Genomic DNA, 19,067 nt, shown 5'->3' on the forward strand with positions numbered 1-19,067 from the left:
CTCTGGACATTGTTTCACTTTTGTTTTGTTTTAAGACAAATTTTCTCAATTTTAGACAAATTTCCAATATCAATAGATTCAAGTCTGCTTTGAAAGTGCAGTTTTCACAGTGTAAACAAACATGAAGCTTGGTACCATTATTGTTAGTGGAATTTGTATGTTTTTGTATATTTTTTCAATCTTTGTAAAAAATAGGGACATATGCACCATGTGTTATGTGCTATATAAGCATAGTTTAAAGTCATTATTAATTATTATTATTATTATCAGAATGAGACTAGCACTTCAATGCAGGTAAGATGGTTCTGAAACAGTTTCATTCAGCCCTAAGAATGATTGCAGGAAGTATTTCAGACTATGATCTACATTGTTGAAAACAAAAAAGATCTCCTTAATATAGAAACAATATGTTCATAACTCCTCCTTGATAATTAAGAGCATTGTTACCACTGGACTGATTAGTGTCAAGTTGCATGCACAAGATATTTATTCTCTGAATGATACTCTCACTTTTAATACAGATGGTATCACATGAGTCTATTCAACTTACAAAACTTTCTGACCAATATTGAATACTGAAGTTTGTTCTCTTGAAAAACACAATAGTTAGTCATTAATAATGATGATAATACTCAAGAGGCTTTGGTATGAGTCCCAGCAAGTCTAGCTATTAAAGCAATGTTGTGCATAATCAAGCCATCCTCTCCAGCTTGAGACAAAGCTTTTAGTCCCTTGGATGAGACACAAAGTGGGGACCCTGGGTGCGAGAGATTCAAAACTCAGGCCCAGCATAACAGATCTGGCTTGACTTCCTTGAAAGAGCAACTTACAGTGCAAACCAGGTGACTAACACGTCCATAACACGTACACACACACACACACACACCAAGGAGGTAAACCTCCTTGCACACACCAAGAAAATGGACACCAGGGCAGTGATCCCTTGTTGTTTCCCAAGAGTGACCAACAAAAGTCAGCAAACTATATCAACCAGGCATGGATTGCTAAAAATATGAATGAATGAATGAATGAATGAATGAATGAATGAATGAATGAATGAATGAATGAATGAATGAATGAATGAATGAATGAATGAATGAATGAATGAATGAATGAATGAATGGATGGATGGATGGATGGATGGATGAATGAATGAATGAAAGAATGAATGGTGTGTGCCAACAGGACACATTTGTGGCATGAAACTTTCCCGAATTGGAGCGGACGTCCTCTTTTGTGGCATGAAATTTTCAAGAACTACCACTGGCATTCAATACCCATTGTGTAGCATTTTATTTTCACATGCATTTTATTTTCGCAAGTTGCTCTTTGCTCCTTGCAAAATTCATGAAAGTTCTATGCATGCAAACAATTTATGTCATTGTTTTTACAGTATGGTTTGTTCTGCCATTTTGTCTTTTTTTTTTAATACAGTCATCTTTTTCTTGCATCCTACTTTTTAGATGTAATTTTTGAAGATGTGATGAGATTTTTCCCTTCCACTTTTGTTGTCTCTGTGGGCAGTCTTTTATCACAAGCGCTTCACTTCAAATGAAGATGACCTCTCAGAAACCATTTGGTTGCTGTCATGTATGTGCACCCTTCCTGTGAAGTTCTCAACACTTTATTTGCCAGAAATTAGTGTAACTTAAAACTGAAAGTTACCTTTCCCTTCGACTTGAAATCCAGGATAGCTGTAATATTCTTCAGCTGTGCCGTCATCTCAAAGTCCAGATTTCTGCTGTGCCAAATGGTGCCATTGCTGTCCTGGGCGACGATGCTGGTACAGGCCCTTCAAGAAGAACAGCAAAGAAGGATTGGATGCTATAAGGTCCTTATGGACCTTTGTAAAAAGAGTCCTCTTGCTGTAATAAGCCAGAGAAGCATGCATTGGTCAAGAAGGGCGTATATCATATATGGTATGGTTTTTGCTACCCTTGGACACCACATGGAAATTGCCATTTTGTTGAATAATTATCTTTTTTTGCTTTAATAGTGCTTTCCCCTGGATTACAAAAAAAAAAACCAAACAAACAAACAAACAAACAAAAAACAGGTGAACACAAATTTTAGAGCTTTCTGCAAGAAGATTTTGTAGCACTGATATACAAACATTTAATACAAACAAAATGTGAATTCCTGTGTAATTATGGATCTTGGGTGTTGCAATGTAAACCTGAAGTTTCTTTTATTTTTCTTTAGGTGGCAAAGAACACTATGGGAAATTTATTAAGCTGTCAAACAAAATGCATTTGAAGAAGAACAATTTTCCTCAAAATATTGCTTGTCAAGAATATACACTCAAAGTCCATTAGTGACAGACACGAAAAGCTCAAAACATATACACTCATGCACACATCTAAACACAGTGCACAAATGCATGCACACACCTACATGCACAATGACTGCAAAAATGCAGGATTTCATGAAAATGGGCACGATATGGTTGGTGTCATCACCTATTTAAAACAAAATGGGCTTATCTATCCCTGTGTCTTCCACCAATTCTAGTAGTCACAGTACTTGTCAACAAGTCCAAATATACAGCAAGTTAGTCTGATAAGAAAGAGTAAAATATTACAAATTCATCAGTGTAAATCAAAATCGGATGAAAAATAAGGAAGTTACGACATTTTGAAGTTTCCCTTTTTTGGAGGGAAACAGTTCGTGAACAGTCAATATGAATATGCAAATAGCAAAGTGAGCATGTCATTCCCTCACAACTTACCATACAGTTTGTACATAAATTTGTGAAATTTCCAGTTTTTCATTCAAAATGGAAAAAAAACTTACGCTGAGAATTCATAAAGCATGTTGACCACCGTTATTTCGCCCAGCGTTATATTCAACGTCTTGGAGATGCCCTTCAGCTCGTCAGCATACGGTTGCGGGAGAAGATCCTCAATTGCCAAGCCGACCACATCCATCAATGGCCTCGCATCATAGGGCAAGTTATCGCTGGAGGAAAAGTGAACAGAAAGAGACAATAAAAGCAAGGTACATAGATTAATCTTTGCTGCCATGTGGTAACATGACTTTGCTGAGAGCTTCTCAACCCGTTTCAGATCGAGATACCATAGATCAGCCTTGGGCTTCATTTGTGATAACACAGCATCAGTTCACCAACCATTTGAATTAATGCTGTACGCAATACGCCATATATATATATATATATATATCTATATATGTATATATATATATATATATATATATATATATATATATATATATATATATATATCTGTATATATATATATACATATATATATATATATATCTATATCTGTATATATATATATATATATATATATATATATATATATATATATATATATATATGAATAACAGCAATAAATAGTTTCTGCTCGGAGTCCTGAAATAGTATAGATTCACAACAGTAGGTCATTATAAACTCCGTTGGAGACGTAAATTCGACGAATTTTCGCCCATAGGGCTTTGTCAAGTCAATACATTTGACACTTTATTTTGAAGCAGATCAAAATAAAAGATGCGTCGTCACTGTTATGGTAGCGCGTCCATAACAAAATGCGCACATACACAAATAGCGCACAAAGGCGCACATAGACAAATAGCGCACAAGATAGGACGTCACAAAGAAAAACTAGGTAGGTAAGGAAAATACAAGAAGCGTACAATATATATATATATATATATATATATATATATATATATATATATATATATACGTCTTTTGCCAATCTGGATTTCTGGACAATTTCATGAGTGGTTAAATTCACGATCATGGAGTACAGCAATGGACAGAGACACATGACTCTTTAAACCTAAACTACACCCAAAAACTTTCAACAAACTGAAAACCTCTCAACATCTTATAATATCATTAGAATGTGCATGTTGCTGACTTGGCAACATTGATATTTGGATTCAGCACCCAAAATTACCACAGAAAGACACATTTTCAGGTGGAGCCTAAATATGGACTACGAAACTCAAAAACTAGGCTGATTTTTCCATGTCATCCCATGGTCTATATGTAATTTTCCTAAAACCTATAAACTGATTTGCTTTACTGATATTTCACCTTTTTTGCATTTACTGAATCCATATATATTTCCGGCAAATTCTGGAAATACAGTTTTTTTATTTTATTACACTTTATGATGCTGAAAAAGATTCATTTTTATTTTTTTTTTAACTAAAAAAAGTTTCTTTTTATTACTACTCCTGCCCTGACCATATTGACGTACTGCACAACATATTAATGGCAAAAACTAAAACAACAAGGAAAAGTAGAAATTACGCGGTGCGTAAAATATGTCCCCGCCCGGAAGTAGCATTTAGTAGCAAAATGTACAATATCGGTAAAAAGTCATGGTCAAAGGTCAAAGAAGTCAAAGGTCAAAATTCTGTGTAGAAGTTTTGAAGCCCTCGCCTAGTGCCATCACAAAAAGCAAACGGAATCGAAATCGGGTTTTGATAGAAATGGCGAAGGAGTAGCATTTTGTAGCCAATGTACAATATAGGTCAAAAATCAAGGTCAAAGGTCAAAGAAGTCAAAGGCCAAAATTCTGTGTAGAAGTTTTGAAGCCCTCGCCTAGTGCCATCACAAAAAGCAAACGGAATCGAAATCGGGTTTTGATAGAAATGGCAAAGGAGGAGCATTTTGTAGCCAATGTACAATATTGGTCAAAAATCGAGGTCAAAGGTCAAAGAAGTCCAGGGTCAAAATTCTGTGTAGAAGTTTTGAAGCCCTCACCTACAGACTGTAGTGCCATCACATAAAGCAAACGGAAATGAAATTGGGTTAGAAATGGCAAAGGAGTAGCATTTTGTAGCAAAATGTACAATGCAGGTCAAAAATCAAGGTCAAAGGTCAAAGAAGTCAAAGGTCAAAATTCTGTGTAGAAGTTTTGAAGCCCTCACCTAGTAACATCACATAAAGCACACGGAATCGAAATCGGGTTAGAAATGGCGAAGGAGTAGCATTTTGTAGCAAAATGTACAATATAGGTCAAAAATCAAGGTCAAAGGTCAAAGAAGTCAAAGGTCAAAATTCTGTGTAGAAGTTTTGAAGCCCTCACCTAGTGCCATCACATAAAGCAAACGGAATCGAAATCGGGTTAGAAATGGCGAAGGAGTAGCATTTTGTAGCCAATGTACAATATTGGTTGTAGGTCAAAAATCAAGGTCAAAGGTCAAAGAAGTCAAAGGTCAAAATTCTGTGTAGAAGTTTTGAAGCCCTCACCTAGTGCCATCACATAAAGCAAACGGAATCGAAATCGGGTTAGAAATGGCGAAGGAGTAGCATTTTGAAGCAAAATGTACAATATAGGTCAAAGGTCAAGGTCAAAGGTCACAACTGAAATTCTGTGTAGAAATTTCAAAGCGCCCATGTAGTGCTATCATATAAAGCAAACAGAATCAAAATTGGCTCATAAATGACAGAGAAGTAGCAAATTGAACATTTTGATCACACACGGACGCACAGACAGACAGACGGACGGACGGACGGACAGACGGACACACGGACACACACACGTACGGAGCCCGTTTCATAGTCCCCTGCTCGAACTCGTTCGGCGGTTACAAAAAAACCCCTTCTCTGATGAGACACTACCACAAAGAACACAGACCACCAACAACAACAAGAACTTTTTTTTCATACTCCACCATCCGATGGACCTCTCATCTTAGTCTCATCTACTTCTCAAAATCTGCTATTATTGTATTAAGTTAAAGTTTTTCACTATTCTAATTTTATAACAACCTCAAAACTGAATTCCCAAGAATGAAAATAACATCAAATCTCTCCCATATCATGCATAAAATTAACAAATATGAAAATTTAGTAGGATGTGGTGGGGCAAATAAAACCCAATGTCTTCGTATGTCACCTACTGTACTTCTTATGTCTGTCTACAAATGCAGTATACCGTAAAAGTAGAAATTGTCACAGTATGGAAATGTATAATGCATATTTCACACAACCAGAAGCTTTACAAATATTTTTGCCAGCCATATTATGTTCTTGTAATTGATGTCCTGATTCTGTGGAATTCAAAACACTCGAAAATCGTCCAGAACCCTATCTATAGTGTGAAAAATTACTCAATGAAAATATCCACTTTATTTACAGTATACTGTCATCACTAAAAATGGATGCTCGCTGACACTTTACACAGGGATTTGAGATACAATCTTGTATCTCAAGTAAGTTACACTTCATGTCAACTCCTACACGTACATACTGTTTCGAAATAAAACATATAAATAAAAAAAAAAAAAAAAAACTCCTACATACTGCCGTGTGACCTCCAGGCCCATAAAATGCACACACCCACAAACCCCTGCTCTTGACCTCACAAAAAGGCCACTCTAAGTGGAAGATAAATCTTTGCTCTAGATGATAAATCTTTGCTCTGGATGACAGATCTTTGCTCTGGATGATAAAGAAGGCTCTATTTACAGTTTACACTCAGAGCTAAATGCTATCATGAAGCTGAACGTTGATTGTTTCAACACCCTGTGACTCTTGATCTCCTATTTCTTTTTATTTCTTTTTTTTAATCTTATCTATGTGTAGTCAAACAAAATGTAATTTTACGGTGTATTTTTAACCATGACAAATTAAAGGGATAGTGTAGTTTTGGTCGAGATGGGGGATTCTGATTTTAACTTTTAGGGAGATAACCACTTATGAAATATTAGAAGAGCATACAATCTCAAGAGGAATTCAATGTTTATTTGATGAAAATTGGTTTTGAAGTGGCTGAGATATCTAAAAACAAAGTGAAACAAAGTGTTCCTAATAAAAGGTGGGTCCCACCTTTTAATATGACCTCTTTGGTGTTGGATATCTCAGCCATTTCAAAACCAATTTTCATCAAATAAACTTTGAATTCCTCTTAGAATCATATGCTCTTTAGTATTTTATATGAGGTTTCTTATTATCTCACAAAACTTGAAGTCCTGTCTCAACCAAAACTATACCAGGGCATCCCTTTAAAATTACATGGCTCTAATATGACACTCAGCTGTCATGATCCAAAACTAATTGCATCATAATCTTTCCACTTCATACTGATTATTCTTCATGCGAGTGAACATTCTCCCCTCCTCTCTTTAGTGCATATAAATTATACAGTACATGTACGTCCAAAAAAAAATTACAACGGATTTTCGCATTGAAAACTTCCAATTATATGATTAAACTGTCTGAATGCTACTTCAGGGTCTTAAAATATAACATCTTAGCTATATTTTGCAGAAAACCCTATTCAATTTGGTTAAGTCATCACAGAGAAATATGGATCTTTGTAAAAGCATGTCAGGGGTCTGATTCTGCCAAATTTTGTACTTGGATGCTCTTGGAATTGCATAATGTGTGTACACAATGGACAGAACTTGGAGGGAAGGGATTCCTGACATGCTCTACAAAAAATCCTCATTTCTCTTTGACCACTGTAAAGCAAATTGGATGGGGTTTTCAGTAAGATGTAAGTAATAAGTTATAGTTTCACACCCTGAAATTGTATTTGGATTTATTCACCATTATTTTTTAAAGTTACAATTGCGGAGGGTCCCATTGTTATTTTTAGGGGGACATACGGTATATACATACAATACCATTATCTATTCATTCATTTGCTCATAAATTTATCTATCTCTCTCTTAACACATCCCTCATTTAGGGCAAAGTGTTTCAGCGCCATAGCCATATCACCTCACAGCCTATGGAAACCTGGCGGGGTAATGGGCAAGACTTAGATAGGAATCTTGACATGAATATTCAACAGTAAATAGAAACTGCCCTAAAGGCCCAACAGGACAACAACAACTTGCAGGAAACAGGATAAATGGTGCATTTTCATCACACATACTAAAAAAAAAAAAATAAATAAAAAATAAGTGTTCTGTGCAATTTGTACTCAGCATTAAGATTCAATTCTGAAGTAATACTTTAATGAGTTCTTAACATGGATAACTACTGTTTATATACTGCCTCTTTATATATATTCTCTCTCTTTCTTTCTTTCTTTCTTTCTTTTCTTTTCTTCTTCTTCTTCTCCTCCTTCTTCTTCTTTTGCAAATACACCTCGTGCTAATCCAATCTGGCTATCGCTTATTGATTGTAAGTCTTCCTTTCTACGTTGGTTGTTATGTTTTGGCCACCATAGCACTGAATTCATGCATCACTTAATACACAGATTTGGTACTCTTCAATCTGGTATCAAGCCGTCCAGAGAAATCTGTGTACAGCTAATTATGCGTTGCCAATGTAGGCTAGTCTGGCTTCAGGGCACTTAATTGTTATGTCAACTTATCAGAATCTTCCCAGATTGCATTGCGCTGCTTTGAAAAAGTGAGCCCACGTTGGTATGTGCTTGAATATATCCCATTTTAGCCACTCACTGTCATAGTTATGGATGACGATAATCATATCAGAGCTGCATAACAGTAATAATCTTGAGTTTGATACCTTATGACAATAAAGTAGAAAATAAGGCATCTTTGGAAACTTCTGGAACCAAGGTTATGCTGTCATGAATGTACTATGGATACAAACACTGTATAGCTATACCACAGGGCTTTCTTTCTTATGTACACATAACGAACAAACCCTCTTTACAATCTGTGGCTTAAAAAAAATCATGACAGCTTCAAGGAAGTTGAGGTTGAAAAAAAAAATAAGAAAAAAAGCTTTGCTATCTACAAGGGCAATAATTCCTGAGCTATTGATAAATCCTTGGTAAGAGCAAATAACATGTAATGACCAAGTGGCAGTGATGACTGATACAGTGTGCAAATACATAAAAGCCACATCTAGAGCGCCACACACAATGTCAAACACTAAAAGCCATCATTCATCTCCCTCCCCCCCCCCCCACTTGCTGATAACGATGTCAAGTACACAAATACTAAAAGCCGTTCTCGTCAAAAAGCTTACACCCTTAGATTAGCCTGGTGTGTCATATATCAGCGGCACTCACACACATCCAAACTTTAAGGTTTTGGATAATGATTTTTTTTTGCACTACAACATGAAAACCATTAATTTGCTTGTGTGATGGACACACACATGCACAGAAACAAATTGCCAACTACACGTACTTGTATTGCAATCTGCAACATGACGGGAAGATATCTGTGCTTGATTATTTCTTTAAAAAAAACAAAGATTTCCATGGCAATAATACATTGAATGGTAGCAGGCTTCATGGTATGCAACATGTATCAATTGTTTCTTGGGTATGTACAGTGTATTTGGCCCTGAATATGGCCTATAATAGTATACCCACTCCCCAAGATTTTTTTTTTTTTTTTTAATATATCACTTATAATTTGCCCTGTGTGTTTTGAGTGAATGTCACAAAGAGAGATGCAATTAAGAGGTCACTCTTCGTTCAGTGTTGGTTATTCTTTAAACTCTCACAATAATTTGTCCTTCACAACATGTGTGAACAGTGGCAAATAACAGCAATTTTTGCCTCGGGATGCAAAACCTGATACTGTATACGCTATATATTTTGCATGGGTTTTATTTTCGCGAATTTTGCGAGTCAGGAGCTATTCGCGAAATTAACAACACGCGAAAATATTACCTTCGAAACTGAATCCCTTGCCTTGATGATACGATCATTTTACGGCTTACCGAACAGACCATACTGGCTAAGCTTGTTTACGTACATATAGCATGTCCACGTCTAACTACTAGAATCTCTAGTATACACAGCCCAGTCGCTGTGGTAGCATTCGTTGCTAGTAAGTTGAAAATTCACACTTTCTTTGCCACTTCATATTTTCTCTGGTCCCCCAATCGCGAATTCAACCACTCGCGAAAATGTGTGACATCGGCAATTCGCGAAAATTTATGTACGAGAAAATTATAGCGTATACAGTACTCCTGCGTGTGATTGTGGATACTGGTTCTGTGACCATTCTATTCAAAGTTCCTGGATTCACCTTATCTCCACTTCTGTCAACATCCAGACAAAGTCTTCCCCATTATATGCCGAATTATTGGGTGAAAGATCACCTGACAGAGAAAATGTATGGTCAAAGGCCACAACAAGTACACTCACTGTATCATACAGCCTACATGTACATGTCCTGTATGGTATTTGTTGGTTTGTTGTTGTTGCTATTTTTCCTCACATAAAAATATTTTTGTTTGCCGTGAGTACAAGGTTTCCAACCTTGTAAACAGCAGTGCAATATTCTAGGGACTGGAAGTGTTTTGTTCTGTTTTTTAAAAGAGTATTTTACGATTCCAATGAATAAAACCATGAATGAAAATCACTTTGGGCCCTTACAAACAGTAATTGAGTATAAACAATTTATCAAGAACATCCGTTCCTCAAGTCTCAAAATGGTTGATAATCTAAATGTTAGTTTGGTAAAAATCAAAATCTGTATCAATCGATATCAATTAATAACCAATGCATTTATCATGGAGATACATGAAAATGACAGGGTAACAAAATAATTTGTTGAAGTTACTAGACTGGCACATAAAATCATGAATTAACTAGAGAAGCACTCTGAGAGCTCAGACCCCTGCCAAGGAGCTCATTTCCACTACTGATTTTGTTCTTCCATAAAGATAGTGATTTCCATCCATATATAATGCATGTTGAAAATCACTCAATTATAAAAACCTTTTGTTTACATCATCAATTTCCAGCTGCGCAGCCTGCCTCGCCCTAGCAGAAACTAGAGCATGCCCTTACAAAAATGTGCAGCTTGAACTCCCAAGTTCATCGACCCTACTTGCCAAAATCTTGAAAATCCATTTAAAAAAAAATAAAAAATCTGTTCCTTGTGCCATTCTCAACCATTCCTGCAAGTTTCATCCGAATCTGTTCTCTACTTTTATATTCATTTTGCACACAGACTTGTATTGTAAACGAACCAACCAACTGACAAATGCCAATTGATGATGAAAACAGAACCTCCTCCCTTGGCCAAGGTAATAATAAAATATGAAGTGGGCTGGGTGAGCTTGCTGAATTTCCAACTACAATTGTACATCAAGCTTAGATGAATAACAGAATGCTGATGAAAAAGTTTGGCAAGTTACCTGTACAAGCTTTGAAAGGTACTGTATACACTGAATATTTTGCGAGCTAGGTTTTGCAGGTGGGGTGCTATTTGTGAATTTAAAAATGCGCAAAAATATTAACTCTCATTCTGACATAAATGAGACATGCACGCATACATTATACATTTCTTCTTTCGGCACTGCAAGTATACTCCACAATCGCGAATTTAACCACTCGTCGGAAATTGTCGGGGTGTCCCGATTGGCGAAAAATCAGACTCGCGATATAAATAGTATATGGCCCATTCTCAGTAAAAGCGTTCAAATACGGAATTTTGGAGTCGCCGACATTCCATGACAGTTTGCGGTTCCCTGAAACCTATTAGATACTATTTAAATGTTTATAATATATCACGAGGACTTTATTTGTTAAAAGTAAACACGATCAAATGCGGTTGTCTCCCTTTTTGTATAAAATTTTGCTGTTAAACCTCGTTAAGACCCCCAAAACGCAGTGTCGCCGGCTATTTCAGAATTATGTTTTATTGCTCCTCTCCGTCCACAAACACACTTTCCAAATATCATTTTCACGGACGATGAGCATATCATATGTGCTAATCACAATACTCAAAAAGTTCCAAAATTTTTATTGACTTCTTTTTTTATAGCCTTTTGAAACCTGTCGCCAAATTCACCGCCAGATACGTTACCAGTTTCTTTAGTGTTACAGCATTGCGAAAATAACAAGACTATGCAATGACCCTGTGTATATGAAACCCTGAGGATATACTTCATACATTGCAAGTACTTAGATTTTTTGTGCAACAGCTCTTTTTTGAGAATACGGTACAATGTTTGAAATATCGGTTTTCTACACTTTTATTTGGACAGATACGTGACATACTTTTCACGCCACCCACTGCGACAGATATTGCAATGTCAGACAAATTGTATATTATACATTACTCCTCGGAATTACGCATCGATTCAACATGAAAGTTTAGTACAAGTGAGAAATATTTGGTAGATATCGCTCTCATAATAATATGATCGACCATATACGTTACCACAGATACGTTACCCCAGATACGTGACCGAATTTTGCTCATTGGTCTTGTGCTTTCTGGGGATCAAATCTGGTCAAAATTCATCCCTACACATTACATGCTTCGTTTTGTTGGACCTCAGGATTATATTCTTACACCAAAAGGACAGAGAGGTGAAAAAGATCAACACTTCCACATGATTTTTCTTTCTGCGTCAGTGTCTCACAACTTAATGCCAAGTTTTCCGACAGATACGTTACCACATAATCAAAATGCTGAAAAGAAATTGTAAATGTTTTTACGAACAAATCGTTGTGTGCTCATAAACTCCAAAGTTCTATTCTATAAAACCCAGCCACTTTCATATTCTATTCAACAACTTTGAACGTTTATTTTACAAGACGAAGCTAAGATTCAGCATACCAGTTTTTTGCTTTTCAGATTTAGCAGATACGTTACGTATAATTCAGGGCACCCACGGTGACAAATAATGTTATGTAAAACAAAGTGTTCATAAAATAATTCTGCATAGAATGACGCTTCCATAAAAAATTAAAGTTATGTTCAAATGAAGAATATTCAGTAGAAATTGCTCTGTAACGTCACCGACAGATTCATTTACGGTACGCCAGATACGTTACCAAACTTTGAAAGAGTAAAGAGTAGTTTATGAAACGCTTCCGAGAAAAGTTTCAGTGTTCTGCTGCATATTTATTCTAGTGTTTTTCAACATATGAAGAACTACTCAAGATTCATTGATAAGTTGAACAATTATTTATTCATTTTCATTAAAAGGGATGAGCCAAATACGTTACCATAGGTCAAACAACTGTTTAGCATATCGAGTTCATAGTGACTGTACCTACTTCCTTCTAAGTGCCTGCAAAAATATATTTTTTAAACCTTGTTTGCATTATCCATCAAAACTTAATGAATATTTAAAGTCAGATGTATAAATACATTCAGACGTAAGATGAGAATATTCTGTGAATGAAGAACTCGGCTTTCACATTTAGGGCTCTTTTCCACTACATTTCATAGTTTAAATATTACGTACAATGTCTATAATGGTTAATTTGGGCTTACATCATTCATTTTTACATCAATTCATGAGGTAAATAATTAAACAGGTGATATTTATTAATTCATACACAACTAAAATTATTACTTATATTTTACCAGATACGTTACCAAAGGTGATTCGATGTTTTTCCAATAGTTATTTCCCCAGGAAAGCAATTCATATTTGTTTCCCGTCAAATTCCAGATCGGATCGTTCCCTTTGCATGATTTGTGGGGTTCGAAACTTTATTTGTAAGCGAAATTTGCTAAAAATGCAAAGTGAATTTTAAGGTTACATTTCATTTCAGCAAAAAGCATATTTCAACCTACCACACAGAAATAATTTCTACCAATTAGCAAGGGATGACAACATCTTTACCTCTTGAAAAACCCCGATATCTTTAGGGGGGACAAATGTCTTTTCCTGAACAGAAATTGGATCAAAACAATAAATTTAATTCAGAGTTAGGAGTCCATTACAACATGTAAATTTGCGGTAACGTATCTGATTGGTGATCAGAAATCATATATGATGCTCTATTTTAATTCATTTTTACTCAATGAATGGCCATCATTTAGAATGTTCCACTTTTTGTTTCGTATTTGACCGGTTTTGAAGTTTCCGAAAACACATCTTTGAATGTATTACTTTGTGGTTGATTTTTCGGTTTTACTCACATGGAATTGAACACTTAATCTGAGAATGGCCCATATACAGTACATGCCTGGAAACATATCGGTTTATGGGATAGTGCCACTTTCAGCCTACAGAGGTAGAGTGAATTTCAATCAGTTGATCAATGTCAAGGAAGGGTTGACAGAATCAACATACTGGTATTCACAATACCAATACAGTTGAACCTGTCTACAAAGGTGGACTGCTCCGACCAGCCACCAGTTGAATAAATTCCCCTGCAGAGAGAGTATGTTATGGACACTGTAGAGTATGCAGGGGCCACTTTTCTATCGAACAGCACCAGCAGTCACCCACACTGTCCAAAGTGCGGGGCCGGCAGGCTCCCCCCCCCCATTTTTTTCTGCATATACATAGGAATACATGGGGTCTAACCACTTGCCCCCTCCACACCTATTCTTTTTTTAACCCCGAAGTGAACCCCCCTCAAAAAAAAAAAAAAAAAAAATGTGGTTAAGCTTTTTGTTTTTTGTTTTTTAGTTGATGTTACTTGGAAGCTGACTGTTGTTGTATGAGAGGGTTTGTTTGTAGTGGCATTGTTGTTGTTGTTGTTGTTGTTGTTGTTTATGTTTTGCTTGTTCGCTGAAAAAACCTGGAAGTGGCACCAGAAATATAAACTGCCCCCCCCCCCCCATTTTAAAATGTGGTGCCAGCTGTGAAGTGTGCATTATTTTCCTGCCTATAGCAGAGCTCTGCAGAGCTTCAGTTTGAGCTCTACATCTGTATTTATTGCTACATTAGAATCATAATTATTATTGTCCTATAGATATGCAGCTTTTGTGCTCCTAGGCTGTGGAATAAGCTCCCTCCTCTTCTCAAATCTTCACCCACACTTGATCATTTCAAACAAAACTTGAAGACTTATTTATTTTGATGTCCCTGTATGTGCACTGGACTTATACTGTCACTGCCTGGTATTTTGTATATATTTTATCTCCTATGGCGACCAGGGATGACATGTCATAGCGCTTTGCATCCAGTGGAAAAGGCGCTCTATAAATGTCTACTATTATTATTATTATTATTATTAATCTGTACACAAGTGGGCAACAGGCTCTGCTGATTGTGCATAAGACAAAAGAGGGAAAGCTGTATGTATGGTAGCTAATCCTGTAGCTTGGGTAAAAGGGGGCGGGGGAGGAGTGTGAATTATTAAATGGAAAATTTGTGCTACATTTTACAAACAACAATATCATTAAGCTCGCACATTATAATCTTCAAATGAAGTAAGTTTCATGTTTGATAATTATCTATATTTTCCTAATTCCTTATTTGCATTATTTTCTTTGGAATATACACTATAGTTAAGTTTATCACAGTCATTTTGATACACAGTATATATATATGTTACATTCTTCACATGCTAATTCATAATAGCATTCACTTAGTTTGAGTGCGTAGTTCATTGCAATAATTGAGTATATTTCCCGTTTAGTATATGTAATGCAATTTGTTTTTTATTTTGTATGCTCTTTAAATGTTTCATATTGATCATGACATAATTTAAGACAAAGCCAAATTTCCATGTAATGATTTTAAAACAGCACTTGAACTATTAGACATAAAACAAAGATTCTCCCCAAGTGTTAACATCATGTTACAGCCCTTTTGGTTTAGGGCCAACAAAATTTATAACTGAGAGTAAGTCTCGGAAACTATAATTTTTTTTTTTTTTTTTTAGATCATAAATTATAAATTCTATCGTTATGAGACAATTATGTCCTTTCACTTTCATCATGTGTGCAGAGTGTGTGTGTGTGTGTGTGTGTGTGTGTGTGACATTGTCAAGATGAGATCAGATCAAACTGGTTGCCATCTTGCCTTAAGGTATACCTACCTGTCTATAAAGGACACCTGCAGTGAGTGGCCATCCTCATCATAAGCAGGTTGTCTATAGTATTAAAGTACTTGGGGATATTAAAGTGTTTGGGGTATGCTAGCCCGACCAGACGCCATGCAAAGCTTGCGTTTTTACGGCTACTGGGCTGTGTATTGTTAGGGATATGCCAATAAATTCAGTGTTTTCATTGGATATCCCCTGACTACCATAAGCAGGGATGATAAGGGGGGGGGGGGCTGCAAATGAATACAAGAAATTTACTTCACAAGCACGTGTGGGTACAGGGACAGAAATATATGTAAACAGATGACTTCTCTGGCTGAGTAGCCAGATCTACAACTATAATATAGTATCTAGGTCTATCCTAGACCGATGGTATCTGTCTCCTCACGGTGGACTTCTTATCTGACGTTGGGACATGTATGGTCAGCTCAGCCCACCGGAGGACTGACCATACATCAATGTCCCAACGTCAAATATGAAACCCACCGTGAAGAGACATCGGTCTACGTCTATGCAGGTGATTCCATTTTGGTTCACCTTCATAGACATAAGGATTGAGAGAATACAACAATATTAGTAGAACACATCAGTGAAAGTTTGAGGAAAATTGGACAATCGATGCAAAAGTTATGAATTTTTAAAATTTTTGTGTTGGAACCGCTGGATGAGGAGACTACTACAGCTTGTGAGTCATATGCGTACAACAGTATAAAGAAAATCTAAAGAAAATTCAACATATTTTCACTTTTTTCGCATAATAAAAGAGCACTTGACTTGCCTCTTTCTACAGGCAGGGAGAATAATAATACCCATAACATTTGTCGGTAACAATTCGGGGGAATGTGTACTTTTTTCAAAAGATGAAATTTTGTGAAATTCTCTTTATATTTTCCTTATATTGTTGTACGCATGTGACATCTAAGTTATTCACACACTGCAGTAGTCTTCTCATCCAGCGGTTACTGCACAAAAACTTCAAAAATTCATAACTTTTGGACAGATTGTCCGATTTTCCTCAAACTTTCAATGATGTGTTCTACTAATATTGCTACATTCTCTCAATCCTTATGTTTATGAAGGTGAACTTGTCCGTTAAATTAGTAAACTCTGTGGAGTAAGGCTTAGGGTTGCCTATTGGCTATAGTACTACTATACTTCCCAGAAGAATAGAGTTACATGGCGTTAGTCCCTTGTAAACTTACTCGATGGCAGATATCCACAAATTTCTTAGCTGCTCGAGGTCCCAGTGCTTCAAGACGGGTGCCCAACGATCTTCGGGGGCGGCGTCTAGGTCGATGGTAAGCCGAGGTACGGGAGCGTCCCGGCGGACTTGTCCGGCAGCAGCCCGTGGGAGGACGGCAGCAGCCGTTACAAGAAGTGTCGGCAGTAAAAGTATGACCCTCATCGTCGCTCAATCAGTGGATCAATTAGTAATATCTGCGAAAACGAACAAAATCTGACTGATGGGCAGATTCGCCTCGCCAAAGCAGAAGAAAGAAACGTCAGGACAGCCGTTTACCTTTCTGCTGCTGCGTGACGAGTTTTCTGCTCTGTCCCCAACGCGAAGAATGTCAACAACAGCTATACTAGCTACCGGCAAAGATCCTACAGCGGCGCGGTACAACCGGCTATTGTTTGTGTACATAGCGGGATCACTGGATCACATGCACACTCTGCTTGCTAGTCATGCTCGCTACCTACTGAGTATCTATTTGTTCCGAGTGATGGCGCTATCCAATATTTATTTTGAGGCCAGTGAGGCTCTGTCAAAGAGATTTTTCTCCTCCCCACTGGGGAATATAATCTCTTTGGGCTCTGTGTTACGTTCAGTGCCGTACGGCACTGTTTACGTTCAGAGCGACTTGGTGGTGCAGACGTGAACAGTCCTATTTACATGTCTGTATAACAAGGCCTCGGAACGATTCTTACGTTAACAATGTGTGTGTGTTTGTGTGAGTGTGTGTGTGGGGGGAGGGGGGATGATTAGGATTGGTGATATACCTTCGAGAAATTAGGATTGGTGATATACCTTCGAAAAAGATTTACACTCAGTTTTTAACTGATTTACAGCAGTTAACATTGGAAGTACGAGATCAACAGAGTAATTTCGCTTTCTCCCCAAAAGTAACCAAAGATATTTTTCTCCGACCCAGAGTCACAACTCTGATCCCAAAGCTTAGGGAATTTCAGTTTAAACTTCTCCATGGTGCACTTTATACAAAAGTTAATCTGTTGAGATTTGGGTTTGTTTCTGATGATCTATGTTCTTTCTGCAAAAAAAAAAAAAAAAAAAAAAAAAAAAGCACTGAGACATATTCACATTTATTTTGGGAGTGTATTGAAGTGCAGGAATTGTGGCAAATTATTATTCAGAAATTGAATTTAGAAGAATTAGAAAATATAAACTGGTAAGTTGTTTATACAGGTATATCCGGAAACTAGTTAAAAGTTAAAGGATGGAATACAATTATATTTATATTTAGCGAGATCAGAAGGGAAGGTACCGAAGTTTAATGATTAATTTTTATGAAGTATTTTAATATGTGTAAAGAAGAAGAAAATAAGATAGCGAGTAAAAGAGGAACAGTTGGAATGCATCTGTACCGTATATGATGTATACCGAGGATGATACGTGATTTTTTTTTTAAAATCTTGATTTTGCCGTATCCGCGAGTTATTATCACATCGTTGTCGGTTTTTTTCTCTCTATTGCTTCTACCTTTCCGCATCATCTCCATATTATGATTAGGATGTATTTCATTGTATGACAAATAAAATGGCAACTTACACGGCATAGTTATTCAAGTGTATAGATATAAACCTGAAGGCTGAAGGCACGGGGAGGGTGGGGGAGGGGGGGGGGGAGGGCATGTTGGTGTTATGTGGGCGTGTCTGTGTGCATGTGGGTATGTTTTCTCGCAAATGGTCTCTTTCTCTCTCTCTCTCTCTCTCTCTTTCCGAGAAGCAATGAAATATTCTCGTTTGTTTTTTTTAAAAAGCAAATTATCTATTATGTTCCTGTTTTGCGGGATTTTGCGAGAATATGTTTGTTTTTGTTTGTTTGATAGATACTTTATTTTCTGCAAATCAATATATACATAAATTACATAATAATGAACATGGGAAATATACAAAGTATATTTGAAACAGAGTCGTGTGACTTGCATAAACAACGATATAAAAGGAAATTAATGATATGATATTACAGTATGCATGTCTATGCAGCGGGGATTACAATAACGATATTACATTTAAGAAGCGATAATGCAGAGGGCCGCCATTGTAAGCATTGATTATGTGTGAAAAAAAAAGCGGATTTCGTTGTTTTGTTTTGTTTTTATTTTTTTGGTAAAAGAGTTACAATGTAAGTTTGACATTAGTTTGCACAATGTTGGTATT

At 36.6% G+C, this 19,067-nt stretch overlaps 1 protein-coding gene across 1 annotated transcript in view; it reads right to left on the bottom strand.

Annotated features, from left to right (window-relative positions):
* The window catches only part of LOC140242728 (N-acylethanolamine-hydrolyzing acid amidase-like), a 36,200-nt gene extending 19,127 nt beyond the window's left edge, over positions 1 to 17,073 (bottom strand). The window contains exons 1-3 of the mRNA XM_072322488.1: positions 16,871 to 17,073; positions 2,794 to 2,958; positions 1,666 to 1,792 (exon numbers count right to left, since the gene is read on the bottom strand). Of these exons, the coding sequence (XP_072178589.1) occupies positions 1,666 to 1,792; positions 2,794 to 2,958; positions 16,871 to 17,073 (495 nt within the window). The remainder of the gene's footprint in view (positions 1 to 1,665; positions 1,793 to 2,793; positions 2,959 to 16,870) is intronic.
* Positions 17,074 to 19,067: the final 1,994 nt, after the last annotated feature.

Source organism: Diadema setosum, chromosome 19 (assembly GCF_964275005.1).
Source record: "Diadema setosum chromosome 19, eeDiaSeto1, whole genome shotgun sequence".
NCBI classification, from domain to species: Eukaryota; Metazoa; Echinodermata; class Echinoidea; order Diadematoida; family Diadematidae; genus Diadema; species Diadema setosum.